This window comes from Cyclospora cayetanensis, unplaced genomic scaffold, assembly GCF_002999335.1.
Source record: "Cyclospora cayetanensis isolate NF1_C8 unplaced genomic scaffold, CcayRef3 CcayRef3_contig_130, whole genome shotgun sequence".
Taxonomy (NCBI): domain Eukaryota; phylum Apicomplexa; class Conoidasida; order Eucoccidiorida; family Eimeriidae; genus Cyclospora; species Cyclospora cayetanensis.
The window spans coordinates 45,692-60,482 of NW_020312071.1; the positions used below are offsets into that span (position 1 = coordinate 45,692).

At 53.4% G+C, this 14,791-nt stretch overlaps 2 protein-coding genes across 2 annotated transcripts; both read right to left on the reverse strand.

The window, feature by feature from the left end:
- Window positions 1-534: 534 nt before the first annotated feature.
- Window positions 535-2,408, reverse strand: LOC113147119. The gene is made up of 3 exons (XM_026336512.1): window positions 2,103-2,408; window positions 919-1,844; window positions 535-628 (listed from the first exon to the last, which is right to left on the reverse strand). The coding sequence occupies exons 1-3, from the start codon at window positions 2,406-2,408 to the stop codon at window positions 535-537; spliced, it is 1,326 nt and encodes a 441-aa protein (XP_026192297.1).
- Window positions 2,409-4,217: 1,809 nt separating this feature from the next.
- On the reverse strand, window positions 4,218-11,834 carry LOC34618168 (general transcription and DNA repair factor IIH helicase subunit XPD). The gene is made up of 20 exons (XM_026336513.1): window positions 11,693-11,834; window positions 11,339-11,424; window positions 10,924-11,104; window positions 10,686-10,787; window positions 10,259-10,489; window positions 9,813-9,979; window positions 9,244-9,419; window positions 8,768-8,969; window positions 8,523-8,605; window positions 7,906-8,011; window positions 7,413-7,504; window positions 6,983-7,169; window positions 6,666-6,746; window positions 6,178-6,329; window positions 5,836-5,982; window positions 5,509-5,629; window positions 5,324-5,377; window positions 4,952-5,113; window positions 4,544-4,634; window positions 4,218-4,363 (listed from the first exon to the last, which is right to left on the reverse strand). Exons 1-20 carry the CDS (start codon window positions 11,832-11,834, stop codon window positions 4,218-4,220), a joined length of 2,709 nt encoding a protein of 902 aa, XP_026192298.1.
- Window positions 11,835-14,791: the final 2,957 nt, after the last annotated feature.

The following is a 14,791-nucleotide window of genomic DNA, read 5'->3' on the forward strand; positions in this document are numbered from 1 at the left end:
TTGTGCTCAATACTACAGACGTCTCTGCAATTATTTTAAGGGTCAAGAGCTCCTTTCCATACCCTTATGCATTTTTTACATTGCCCAGAGCCGTTCCACCACGACATTCCACGCCACCCGCGGTACAAACTACTTAAACCTCTGTGTAAGCCGATCCGCGCTTGCTCTCTGGGGTCGGGCCTTCTCAGTCTTCCCTTCCAAACCCGTGAATCCTTTGAAGCACGCAACTCCTCAACATCATTGCTGAACTGTTTGCATTTACACTTTGCTTGTCACAGAGTTGAGGGAGGCACAGAAGATACTTGTGAAGGTTGTGAGGAGTCCACGAAGAGAGGCTTCGGTTTATGCCAGTTTAGGCCTTACAGGGAATCAGACTATGAATGTACAGGGTTTTCAGGGGATCCACTGCAGGCTTCGCGCTCACTATCAGGTCATTCGTTCTCCTGAATAGATGCTGCCTTTGCGGCAGAGTTAGGTGTACAGACAGTAGCTTGAACTTCAAGGTGTTTGCGACGAATCGTAAACTCTACAAACCTACGTAACAGCCGCTACATCATTAGCTACATGACGACCCTTGTGCACCCCGCATCCTGCCCACTTCGCGGAGGGGCGTCCATGACATCGCCTCCTAAATCCTGCATTTTAGTAATTAAAAAGAAAAGCGTGTTCTAGCAAAAGCGGGGGCTTCCAAACTCGGCGGGACCCCTCCCCATCACGCGCAAACGCGTGCATACACGGGCCCCTAAAGAATCTTTTGAAGCCTACGCGGCTGCTGCTCGTGCTCCCCCAAAGGCGGTTTCGCCTCTTACGTATTTGCTACTACTACTACTGCTACTGCTGCTGCTGCTGCGACTGCAGCTGTTGCCTAGTTCTCTAGGCCGTTTGCTGAGGCCGCCAGCTGCCCCTTGCGGATGCTGCTGCTGCTGCAACGGTTTCTGTTGCGAGCTGGTCGTGAGAAGCAGGCACCCCGAGCTTCCAGAAGCTCTGCAGCAGCAGTTGTTTCTGTTGATGTAGCTGCTGTCGTCCGACATACGGCGTGCCCTTCTTACAATTGGAGAGGACTGCGGGAAATGGGGTTGCTGGTTTTGTTGCGGTGGCAGCAGGCTGTTGATGCACATCCCTTGCCGCTGCTGCTTGCACGAGCATCCCCTGTTGCTGCAGCAGTGAGAACCCCTCTCACTTTCTCTCGGCTGCTGTTGCTGCGGCGGCTGCTGCTGCGGAGGTGTATAAACAGGCCGTGCAAGCGCGAGAGACAAATTGCTGCAGCACGAGAGCTGGCTGCTGCTTCTCTCGAGAGACGAGACGCGAGGAGACACAGAGAGCCACAAGTCGAAAGGAGGCAGCTGAGCGGCAGCAGGGGAGAAGCCAGCAGCAAAGAGACTCCCGCTGCTGCTGCGCCGGCTGCTGCTGCAGTTGTTGCTAGGCCTGGGCCGCTGGAAAAGTGGAGACGGCCAAGGGGAGAGAGGATGCTGCATCAGCTGCTGTTGTTGCTGCTGGCTGCTGCTGCTGTTGCTGTGGTGGCTGCTGCGGCGGCAGCAACGGTGCTGCTGCTGATGCTTCAACAGCAGAGGAGGGGAAAAATCGAAGGGAGCAAAGCAGGAAGGTGACAAATCACAGGGAGCAGACGCAGTGCATGCTGCACTTGGGCTGCTACGCCTGACCTCAGTAATGCTGGAAGCCGCATCACTCGAGCTCGTGGTGGTCCGACTGCTGTTGGGGGCTTCGCCTTTGGCCGTGAGCTCGTTACAGCTAAAACTGCAGGCACTGCTGCCGCTTTCAGTGTCTGTCTCTGTGTAGACGGCTTTGCGATCTGCCCCCGAATGTGCACTCTTCTCGCCAGCTTCCTTGGACGGAGAAGGAGGTTCTAATCCTGCCTCTGTGACTTCTTTGTCTGTCTCCCCTGCTGGTGCTGCTCCTGGTGCTGTGCGGCGGCTGCGAGGCCTTCTGCTCGTACTGGTGCCACCACTCTCGCTTCGGAAACTCCTGGGACGCCTGCTGCGTCTGTTGCTGAGGCTGCAGCAGGCATCTATGCTGCTGGTGCTGCTGCTAATGGTGCTGGTCGGCTGCTGCTCCTGATGGTGCTCCTGCTGCTGCTGTGGGGCCTTCCACGTCTCAGGGGTGTCTGCAACAGCTGGCACTTCTGCTGATGCCGTTGAGGCCGCTGTCTGAGAGGGAGACTGACGTGTACTGCGTAGGCGTCTGCTGCGGCTGCTGCTACCCGCTTCCACACCTGCTTTGGCTGTTACTGGGGGGTTCGCCTCCGGACCACTGGTCTGCTCCCCCGAGAACTCGTGCGTCAGCGGTGGCGTTTGCCTCGGGCTCTTGAGCTGGACGCTCTCCTCATGACAGCTGCTCACCCTGCTGGTGCAGGCAGCATTTTCCTTGTCCTCCTCTTGAAGCAGTCGCATCGCAGCGTCGCACCTGTGGCAGTGGCAATGCCGTTGCTGCTGATTCGCTGGAGCTGCTTCTGCTCCCGCAGGGTATTGGCTCTGGCGCCAAATGCAAAGGTCCACTGCAACTACTATGTGCTTCTAATGGGTGCTGCTGCTGCCGCTGACCTTCCCTCCTAGTGTGCGTTTTCGGCAGTGGTTGCTGCCGGTGCAAGCTGCGGCTGCTGCTGATATGCTGCTGCCGAGGCAGACAAGTTGGCTTGAGATCTTTTTGCGAGCTCGGAGGCCGCTACGAATAGGGTGTCTGCACAGCCGCTCAGCTTATCGTTTCTCGCATCCGACAACGGGGGTGGTGTTGCTGCACAGCCGCAGCTGCACGTCCTGAGGTAAAAATAATTGGAAACGGCTGCGCTGCGGCTTTCTAGGAATCGATTCGCCGTAATCTTTAAACTATAAATTTTAAAACCTACAACCTAGCCCTAATCTACGGGGCCCCCAGCCAACAAATGCCTCGCATGCAGTTCTGCAATGTTGCTACTTCCCATCACCACCCCCCGCTGGATTCAGAGTAGGTTTTGGCGCCCTCCTTAGCCATTTTCCCTCACCAGAGGCCTATGACTTAAGATCCGAATCTATTTTCTTCTGTTTTAGCATACTCGTTCCATAGAATTTCGTAAAGCTCCGAAGAGCACCCAACTTGAAGCCTAACTCACGCCCCATGAAAAAGACGACCACCACCGACCCACGTCCCCTTGTACATAGTGTTACTCTTGTGCCTCGCTGTTGCTTCCTCTATGCCATCGTTCGCAACAATAGAACTAACCAACTGCTGCTTTCACTTATTCCCCAGTAATTTAAATGCAAAGTTCCTACTGTGCGCAGTGATCATGGGAAGCAGGCACCAGCATGCACTATGAGTGTTGCATTCCCTATGAGTAATCCATCGAGAGACCGACATAATGCATAACCAATTGAAGACAATCTTAAATTCTTTTAGATGCCCTCAAAAAAGGGGCGCTCGGGATTCCTCTGGTCTCGTTTGCCCGACCGCCACACATTCCCGGGATGTATGATGTCCGTTCGGATGCAAAGCAGCAGCCTTCTCATAGCGATCAAAACAGTCCCCCACCCGCAAAGTACTGCTTACAAGGGCCCACACTGTAGATCTGCGCAGTACAGTGCTAGACATGCCGATCATGTGGGAGAACATGCGTGCATGCAAGCGATAATGTATCGCCCCAAAATATTCGCAGGGAGCTACATAACTCCTAAGTCAATACATAGATAGTAGAAAATTGCTGTGTCAATACCAAAACAAACTCTTTCTTCCCCCTCCGCGCGTCTCGAACTTGTGGACGTTGGAAGAAAGAGACGGCTAAGGTGCCCGTTGCTACATCCTCTAAGCACTCAAAGCTTTGACAAACACTTGCATAGCTTGAAGTGAACACGCACAGAGCCTTTTGTCTTCTTGTGAGGAGCGAACACTGATCTGCAATGAACGAGATGCACGAGCAGACAACGCAATTTGTCGACTCTTTGCTAACTCTTGGGTACAACGGTAGTGTCATAGAAAGCGCCAAAGCGTAGCTTAGCCAGCTACCTGGAAGGGGCACGACTATTACATATCCGCTGCATAGACAGCTGAACTCGGAAAAACTTGAACTAGATCCCTCCTGCTTCGAAGGGTGGGTATACACCTTATCAAGATTTTGCGAACAAGAGCAATTTGGTCTGGCGGCTCTTCCTCATACTACGAGGCAATATTAAAACGAAGAATTTGAAGGAATAAGCAGCAGCAACAGCTGCAGCATCTAAATATTTATGCCCTTATGATACTGAGGCGTGCTGCACTGTCTCAGCGTTCGGTGACGCTTTTGTTTCGGCTGCATTTCGAATGTCTAAAGCTGTTGCTGCTGGAGGTGCTGCTGCTGCGGCATCCCGCAGTTCAGCAGGATCAGCAGCAGGAGGCTGGTCTGTGAGTGCAGCCTGCCTCTGTTGAGCGTTATCTGTCTCACCCTCGCTACTGCTGCGCTTTCTCTTTGGCATTTGCTGTTGCTGCAGCAGCAGCAATTTCTTCTGCTGAAGCGGTGCAAGAGAACACATTTCTGTGTCTAGAGACAAGGCCCTTGCAACTTGGAGCCAGCAACGGTTGCAGTCCACCAGGGCGGACGCCCCCAGCCTTAGGGCCGAGGAGGAAACGCAAGGCTGAGAAATGGATTTTAGGAAGGAACGGCAAACAGATACCTACGCCACAAACAAATCCGTATGGACAAGTCCACAAGCAAAACCGCTTCAGAGCCGGAAATATAGGCCCCTATTCTCTTGCAGAAGAATTAAGCTAAAGGTCCTCACAGACGGATGTGTAGATAGAGATGGATGCGTACAGAGAGGAGGCAGATGCGTTGAACCGAAAGGATTTGAGAACAATACGGGATACACTGACTGTTATTTGTCAACAATTTTAGATGCGCCCTGCGGCAGCATGTATACAGCAGCTTTGGGTATCCTGGTAGGCACTTTGTGGAGGTTCGTGCTTCAAGAGATAAGGTTGTAACCCTTACGGCGGTTTCAGTATTTAGTGCGAGATGGGCTTGGTCAAGATATCTCGTGATCCACGGGGGCAGTTTGTTCCTCTTGTCTGAGCGTGAGAACCTCGCGTCAGCAAAAATCATTATCGCGAAGTCCCGCTTCGAACGAATCACCCGCCCCACGCATTGTGCTGCCTGAGATGCACAAACAACCCAATACTGAGGCAGCAAACGGCCAAGCGTGCGCCAACGCACCCAAATCCTTAAGTCGCACGGCGGCACGAGGGTCGGTACGCATATGCTACACGCAAAGCTCTAACCGTTGGGCCTCAGAGATGCAACAGCAGGCGCAATGCAAAGGAAAGACGCGAAAAACAACGGCAACAACGGTGCTCGCAACATTACTTGTCGCATTGCGTCAAAGGTGAGGAATTCGTTCTCTTGGATTTGATATCGCTCCTAAGGACGGACATACAACAATGCCCAAACTCTTAAGCTACACCCTGCACCCTAGAGCACTTGGAAGAGGGAAAGCCTTGGCTAAGATATCGACACCCAGCCTCTCTAACACCTGTACCCCAGCTGCTGACCCTCAAGAAGTCCAGCCTGGCTTTTAAGACCCTCGAAAGAGCGTATTGATAAGGTATGCCAAACAGAACCACGCAGCGCCCAAAATGCCGGTCAAAATCCACTCCTTCCGCGACCTTTCCCCTAAATACGCACAAACCATGCGTCATCAGCCCTCGAAGGAAAGCCTTAAACTTAACGAAAGTCGGCACGGAGGGCTTCGGATCGATGTGCAACTCCATGCGTGCAAAGAGAATGCTTCCCCAACACCTTGGTATTTTGCAAGCCAGCCCTTGACCCCGAAGCCCCTAAAGCACGCCCTAAAGCCACATAATAATAAGTCCCCATACCTGGCAACAGAGAAGAAGACGGCACCCCGGCCACAGTCGCACGCCTTCTTAAAGTTAAAAAGCGCCAGGGTCGTGGAAACAACGTCTTTTGTCTCGAGAAAAACCAGCTTGTGTTCAAGCACTTGGGCGAGGAATCCGTTTTCGTACCTGCACACACAGAGCCTGAACGCCGCGATGCCAATCTTAGAGCCCTATCCTAGAAATCGTTGCCCGAGCAAAAGCCTTGCTCCAAGCAACGCGCATGCCCTAATCCTTGCGCAGTGGCCTTCAGAGCCCTATTTAGGCGGCCCAGGCAGCCAGACGACTCCCGAACCCCACGCTCTAAGCCTGCGAGGGCCGTACCAGTAGGACATTGCAGTCTCCATGTACGCATACGATGGAAAGAAGCACACAAGCCCATCGGGAACCGCCTTGCACAGGTCCAGCAGGAGATTCGCGTAGTTTCGCAGGACACTCAAGTCGTGCCGGTATTCAAACTTGGATGTTAGAGGCACCTAAACACAAGTTCTCAGCGGACTGGGTGTAACATTGAAGGAGGCCGCTCCAATTTTACAGCCCACACAGAGCGCTCGCTTTCCCGGACTTTACGGCCAGACACACGCCGCTGGCGCTCAACCCGCCTGTCGCACGGAAGATGAGCGCGTGCTACCTTAAGCTATAGCCCCCCAACACATGCCAGAGCCCGGGATCATGTGGCTCCTGCCCACATGCAAGTAGCGCTCTTGCCGCACGCAGACACACCGCTCTGCGGCACGCCACAAGGCCAAACTCTGGGAAAAGGGCAAACAGTCACCCAAGTGCCTTTCAGCGAGGGTTGGTGCTTGACTTGCCTGGTCTGCACCCCTCGCGACAATCATGGGGCAGAAACAAGCGCGATCCATAGACACCGGGAAGGACTCCGCTATAAGGGGCTGAACGCCGGAACCCACACGTACTGCGCCCGAACCTTGAGCAAGCGGGCAGGCGTGCAGGCTTCCATCCAGCCAGGATGTGCACAAACACGCGTTTGGCAGCCCCGTGAGAGCAGGCAGTAAGGCCCTCGGCATCTGACTCGGAGAACCGGTGGTCCGGCAGCCTCGCATTGCCCGTTGCCAAAGGATCGACCCGGCTACACGCTTGGTTCCGGGCTTTGTAGCGTGGCACTTACCACAAAAGAAAGTATCTTTGGGTAAAGTTCGAGCGGGGAGATGGTGCCGGACGTGAGAATGACGCTTTTAAAGCGCTTCAGCACGGGCTGCATTGCAAGAGAGGCGTCTAAGCAGCAGAGCTGCAGCAGCGGATCGTGCAGCCCAGAAGCCTCCGGGTACGGATCCACGATCACTATGAAGCCATCCCTACAGCGAACACCCGCAAAGTCAAGCGATTCACTGAACTGCTGCCAAACGCCATGACGCAACGAAGGGGACGTGCAAGCGGCAGGGGCCGATGTACGCCGGCTTGGTGCGCCCCGTGCTGAGGAGAGCGCGTTGAACGCAACAAAGATGCTACACGTATCCTTCATTCCAAAGAACGTCCAGCAGGTGCTTTCCGCGCGCACATCTCAGCTTAGCCTCCAAGCCGGCAATGGTTCCGCTTACCAATAGGTGCCTACAAGGGTGCAGAAGTCCGCAACGAGCGTCAGAGGGAGGAGCCTCTCGAGGTCTGTCACTTGGAGCGCCAGCAACAACGCCTTGAGGACAAAAAAACTTGCAGAAAGCGAAGACACTGAGTCGGGTGGCCCAGCGCAGTAAGGGATGCGTCTAGGGGCGGAAAGAGGGCCTCAAGCCGCTCAAGGTCAGAGTGGAAACCCGCAGAGCAGCGGCTTGCAGACGGATCATCACGGAGGGCAACAGCAGGTGAGACGAGCAGCAACCAACATATAAAGTGTAGAAGAGATACACAACGAATGGAGTGGCAGAGGCGCCGCTGGAGGGCAAACAGTCAAGAGAGCGGGGTTAGCACGAGGAGGTAGCAGCACTGCCAGGAGAAGCGACTTGCAGAAGTTTCCATAGTGTGGGCACAGGAGCACCGATACACGCTGCCACGAAAAGCAATGCAAATCTATGAGGGGAAAGGGAGCGCATAAGTGACCTTGAGACGCGAGTGAAAGTGCCGAAGAATAGAGCCCTCCACCAACGACTCCTTTTCAAAGCCGAAGAGAAAGGAGAGCGGGCCTTCGCTCTTCAGGTCGTAGACTCTACAAAACACAAAGGGCACAAAAGGGAGCGCAGAAAACGTTTAGTTTTTAAAGAGATAGCTGATCCGGCGAGGGAAGCGAGAGAAAAGCAGATTTGAGCTTGAAGACGCCAGCAGCAACTGCGTGATGACGAAAGGCAGCTTGGCTGCATTACGGCGCGCAGAAAGGTATTTGCGAAAAAACAGCGCGGGAGGCGAAGAAAAGCAAGGCAGGCATAGAAAGGTTCAAGTAAAGAAAGGATACAAAGGAGGTGTCGCCGGTGAGTTGAAAGGAAAGGGGTCGGAAAAGACTTGAGAGATCGATAGGTGCGAGCGAGACAGCTGATCAAAGACCGGCCCGACGCCAATGTCACAGATGCCCACGCGGTGAGCGGCACAAAAAGAAAGTGCAGCGCCAAACAGCAAAAGAGAAAACGGTGGCGGAAGGCATCTTAGCCCGAGAGGACGCAGTTTTGTATCTACGCACTCGAGGCCCTGCCGGTACGTCGATACACGGAATCTATAAGTCTTACTTGATGTAGATCTTGAGGAAGGCAATCACCCTCCGCATCAAAGCCACAAAGTGTTCCGCTCGCCGGATGCTTCCAGGGATTGCCTAAGACGAAACGCGCCAAGGCTGCACATGCGGGTCTCTCCCCATAGGCCGGCTGGTAAGGAGGGAGACTAATGCCGTCAGGGTGCGTGTAAGTATGTGTATGTGTATGTAGAGATGCAGATGCTCAAGTTTGCAGGCGAGGTTTCTGCGACGGTTTTGCACCTCTTCAACAATGTCTGAGGGAAGGACTGGATTCGCAAGTGCCTGAAAAGTCTCTGATGTAACTGTGACGGGCTGCCTCTGCTGCGGCTGCTCTTCCTGGGATTGATGCTGCTGCCGCTGCCGCCGTTGCTGCTGCTGTTGCATGCCCTGCAGCAGCTGCTGATACTCGGCGCGGAGCTTTTCTGAGTCCGCTGCTTTACGCCTGCGGGCATCGGGCGGCAGCAGACAGAATGGCAGTCCATGGCAGCACAAACTCCACAACACCGCAATTTCGACGAACTACTACTACTAGCAGAGTGCAACCGCAGGCATGGCGAGACACATGTGACACGCCGCCCCTATCAAAAGACCGCTCAATCCATGACTGCCTAGATGTCTCTACGACCAGCAACCATCGCCCAACGAGCCGCGCCAGCAGCATCCCCTCGACGAGCACCCAGGGGAAGGCAAGAAGGAGTATTTTAAATGCCGCTAACTTTTTGATCTCTTCGCTTAGCTCGGATAGGTTGCGGAGAGCTTGGTCCAGAGTATTCTTATTGAGGTGGACGGAGAGCGCCTCAATGCACACATTGTCGATGTTGTGAGCCTCGTCGAATACGACAACCGAGGCTCCTGTGTCTGTCCCCAGCCAATCTTCCTGCTGCTGCTGCTGCTGCAGCTGCTGGTCATCATCATCCTGCTGGTGCACCCGCTGCTGACGTTGCTGCTTCTGGTGAGCGCGCTCTTGCGCTGCTGTACGCGTGAACCCCACAAGGGAAGGGCCACCAGGATGGGAGCCGAGGGGGCCCCCCGTGTTGGAGGGCCCGAAGACAGCCGCCTGAGGAAATAGCACCAGCAGCAGCAGTAATAGCGCCTCCACCATCCCGAAGGGGGAGAAGGAGCTTCCAGAAACAGTCAGCACCAATGGTAGGCGCAGCATGCCAAGCAGCCTTCGATCCTCATGAGCAGCCACCAGCAACAGGCAAGAGACAACAGCTCGACCAAGCACTATCGCCACCAGCGACAGAGCAGCAGCAACGACACCAAACGAAGGGGTGCACGGCACCTCTGACACTTTGGGGTCCAAAAGATACTGATAATTCAGCACGACAACATTCGCAACCTGTAGCAGTCGCCGCGCCAAGAAGTAAGGGCAGAGGGGCAGAGGGCGCTGCAGTACAGGATGGCGCCACCGGACAGCAGCAGCTTTCAGCTCTTCCAGTGTGTAGACACCTGCATTCCATAAGAAACCCACAGGCACCAGCCCCTGTGCGTGCTCGTTGTCAGCAAACCAGTGCGCGCGCCGTTGCCGCACACGCACATACACACATTTATACACACATTTATACACACACATATATACATACACATACACACACATACGCACACATTTACACATACACATGCACACATATGTACACACATACACATCGTATATGGCAAAGAAGAGACAGACAGCGACTTCGAACAAGGCTGCCCGCATTCAAAAGCCCGGAACCCTTCGAGTCAGACCAGCTGGGAAGTGCTGAGGCGTGAAATATTCATCAAAATTTTCGTAAAAGGCACATAGGCCCTCTGCCGTATCGCCGTTGCCAATGTCCTCGACATCTGTGGCTGCTTCGCCCGGTGCTGCAGGCGCATCTCCAGAGCTCTCTTCAGCATTGGCAACCCTGCGCATCGCGAGTCTGGCTTGGTGGCGGTCTGCGGCTGCTTCGCGCACCCACGGGGCCGTTCGTTTACGACCTGCAACAGAAGCTTCAAAGACTCGATTACAAGGGTGAGAGAAAAGCCGCCTAACCTCAGCTGAGTGCTGTTCCTCCTTAGTGCAGACAAGGAGGGCAGCCACCCCTGCAGCAACAGCCGCCGCAAGGAGTTGGAATCAGCGAGTTCGCCGTGGCTTTGGCAGTCAGTGCGCAAAGGGATGTAGATTGCTGCGTACATCCTTCATCGATCTTCTCTCGCTCTGCGGAGGCCATGACGGCCCCATTCGCACAAAGGCTGCGCCGGGCAGACAGCCCAACTCCCAACAAATACCCAGACTCTGCAAAAAAAACCATCTACGCCATGAACGCTCAAGTCTCAAGGGCAGAGCTTGTCGAAAAGCTCGCGTCAAACACATGCTGTGCTTCTAAGTAGCAACCGTTGCAACTGCAGCAGCACGAGCACCAGCATCAGACCACGCATCTTTTTCCCCAGTAAAGGGACTTCTGTTGCCGGCTGAGGCTGCCCTGGCTGCCCTAGAGGTTGCTGCTGCTGCGCATGCACCAGGCTCTGCTGCAGCTTCTCCTTTTCAATTTCCTTGATTCTGTAGTCTATCACCAACTTCAACTCCAGCAACGCCTTTTCCATCTCAGCGACCTGCGGTACAGCAACCGGAGCAGCAAGAGGACGCAGCCTTGTATAGGATCGCGAAAACAGCTATCCATATATATATACCCATATACCTACGATAGCGCACAAGAATGCAGCTGCACACGCTGTGCGGCGTCCGCTGCAGCTGCAGGCCCTAAGGATGCTCCAGACGCACTTCTATGTCGAACAAAACCACCTTGAAACTTCCTATGCCCATATTCTAAAACCCCCAGAACTGACCGTTCGTGTGCAGTAAATAATGCGTCCCATGGAAGGATCCGCGAATTGCATGGATGTGAGGATCGACATGAGCGACGCCGTTTTCCCTGCGAAATCACAGTTCTGATTCCTGTAGCCTCCACACAATCTCGCTCCCCAAATGTGTCTCTCTGCGTTGCAACACCCTCTCCCGTGAATATTCATGCCGACACGATGTAGTATTGGAAGTGGCAGCACACACCAAGGCAAAGGTACTGGCAGATATCACCGTGGGAGCGGCGGGAGGGAGTATGAGCGTGCAGACCACGATATCAAGCATAATCGACCACAGATTTAGAGAGCTTCCTCGGCGTCAGTTTTAAGATTGACGCATACCTGTGCCTGTGGGCATCTCTAGGACAGCATGCCCGTGCATTTCAACGGCCCGTTTGACCGCTCGGATATATGCGAACTGCTCGGGGTAAATCGAGTCATAAGGGAAGAAGACTCGAACACCTTCCAGCGAAAACACCACCATCTTGCAAAGGGAGGAAGAGATTTGAGGCACGAGTAGGGGACTACCTGCTGCTTTTGTGCCGAAGGCATATTTCTGGCGCTGCAGTTCGAAATGTGAGGCTAAAGCGTCCGCCTCCCCTGATGGGGACGTTTGACGGATGCGAAGGCGCAAAAGGGCGCTGGAATACGCAGAGAACTCTCTGCAGCTGTTGAGGCTGGCGAGGGAACTGCAGCGCAAGCCTCAATAAGATCGCCTTGCTATCGCTGGAGCTTCTCCTGCTGCTGCTGCTGCCGATCCTGTTGCCGCTGAAGCGTCTATTGGCCACTGCAGACAGCGAGATTTGTCGAGCTCCTTGGAAGTAACCGACCAGGAGCAGCAGATCCTCCAAGGCAGGCAGCGCATGCCGCTGCGCCTCGGCTAAAACCAACGTCGAGTCTACAGCAAACGGCTGCTGCCCGTTCTTGCCCCCGCACCTCTCTCTACGCAGTTTTAGCCTATTCAAAAAATGTGTCATTTGGTGCCATTCGCTTAGAAGGCAACTAAGTGGCGGTACCGGCAACAGCAGCTCCAGCATGCATGCGCTGCAACTTTGCCGCCCACAGGCGACGTTCCCGGGAGCGAAACGCTGAAATCGTGAGAATTCTTTGTTGTCTTTGGAAATTAGAGCGTAATATTGGAGGGTGAAAGTGCATGTTAGAGTCTGGAGGGCCACTTGCGACCCCTCCAATACCAACAGCGCATCGAGACGCCAGCTCAATGAATTCCTTAGGAGGAAACCAAGCTAAACTTAGATCCGTAAGCGTCTCAGAGCCATTTTCCTTCTTACCAGGGCTCAAGGCTTAGAGCGAAGCAGCATTTCCTCGAGGAATCGCGGTTTTTACAAGGGGAATTGCACTCGCTAACAGCAGCGCCGCCTACTCATCGGGTGGGAAAGTTGAGCAACAATTGTCGGAAAAGGCTGAAGGTGGAGGCGCGACAGCTCATATACCCGACGGCTAACCCTTTCCAAAGTTCATCATTTCATCTTTAATCCAGACTCCCGCTTCAGCAAGCTTTTTCAGCTCTGCTTCGCGTATGTGTGCATCTCTAGGCTACACCTTGACGCTTTCTACTGCACCAGTTCTATTTGGCTAAGAATTAACTAAGAGACGACTTACTGGTCTGTCTGTTCGCACACCTTCTCTCCCCTATTTACTTATTGCTGGGTACATTTAGCGCGGAAAAGTAGAGCACTCAATGCTCTGTACAAATGCGGTACATGCTCCGTGCAACTAGCTGTGAATTCTCGGTGCGCTTATAGTGTATAGATACGCACACCCTCGCGGCTTCCTCTCCTCATGTCGGAAGCTTAGAGGGGATCAAGCAAGGGAGGCGGAAGATGCTTAAAGGAATGCTCAGCAACCGTCTGTCAAGCTTGCAGTGAGTTAGGAGCTAAGTGCGCTTCTACAAGGACATAGCATGGAGCGGTATAGTTGGAAGCACCACGAAATTCGATGCAACCGTTCTCTACCCATTTGCTGGCCATGGATGCAGGGAAATCTCACGTTTCCCTAGAACAGCTGTCTCGGTACGATCAAGCTAGATGGCAATTCAGTAGTTTGAATTTGTGTGGAAACAGGCTAGGTAAAATAAATACTCAGGAGATACAAGTAAACTCTGGCACAACGCCTGTTGGCTAAAGGAGAGGCCGGCCTCTTACAAACATAACAGCTCCGCAGTTAGTGCAAAGGCAGGTTTTGTCAACTGACAAAGTATCTGTATGTGAGTCGATCTGATGATTGCGGTCAAAGCAATGTGACGGCCGTTAGGACGAACAAGTACTCGCGGAACTCGTTAGCTGGTAAAAGATGTGTCTTTCTCTGTACTCCGCCGGTCGAGAAACAAGTTTGCTTTGCATTATGTTTATTGGAGGCTGAAGAATTTCAATGGTGACTCTACTAAAAAAAATGTCATCTGCATGAAAGGATCACTCACTTTCAGCCTTCATAGAGGCCTTGACTAATCCGTTTATGCCAAAATCAGCTCAAGAGCAAGCTTGGGAGAATTGAGAGAGCTGAAGCAGGGAAAGTTTATCATAAGAGCGGCATCTCAAGAAATAGGAAACTTGGACTTATGAAGGCCACAATGTAGACTAGGAACAGTTTTAGGTTTTTACCAGGTATGTCCGAAGTGACACGTCAGGCGGCTGCAGTCTAAGCAGCAACTTTAGCAATCAACCTGTGCCAATTGTGCAAATGGTAGACTAGTTGAGCTTTTAGAAGCAGTCGAGGATAGGTCATGCGTTGAAGGGCAAATGAGACAGCTAAATTGATATCTCAAGCATGTGGATGCCAGGGCTGTGTTAGCCAGCCCTAGCCTACAGTCTTAGATCAGTGAAGAAGAGCCAGAGGCAACGTGCGCTCCGTAGCAGCCCCACAAAACCGCAGCCACCCACTTCTATTGTGTGAAACCGGTCATATCATTCGGAACTGCAAGCGCATACGATAATTAAGAACGCGAGCAGAGGGAATCAACCCAGCAACAGTAGGCTGCTTAGCAAGGAAAAGAAGGCCCACCAAGGAAACTGAAAGAGATTATGCAGGCTGCGGTAGAGAGAAGAAAGCTACAGAGGACAGAGCCACAGATGAAGACCCATCACGATTTAACTCTGCGCCGATACAACCCCACATTGATGGTTCAGAATTGCTAGCTTTACGTGGCACTAGATGTGAAGGAGAAAATCAGGAATGCCCCTTGCGTGTTCGAGTGTTCGAGTAGTCCCAAAGAGTCGGGTTTGCTGACGGGCGGCAAAACATGACATATGGCAAGGGTACAACACTTGAATGCCACTTTACATCCAGATTTGGCACTATCGACATGGTCCATGATTTCTTCGTTCGATCCGTGCTCCCCCTACGTAATCCTAGGTATATCATCAATGACAACGGAAGGCCCGCATGTGGCCGCAGCTCTGCATGCTGTGGAGGTTGGTTTGCCGC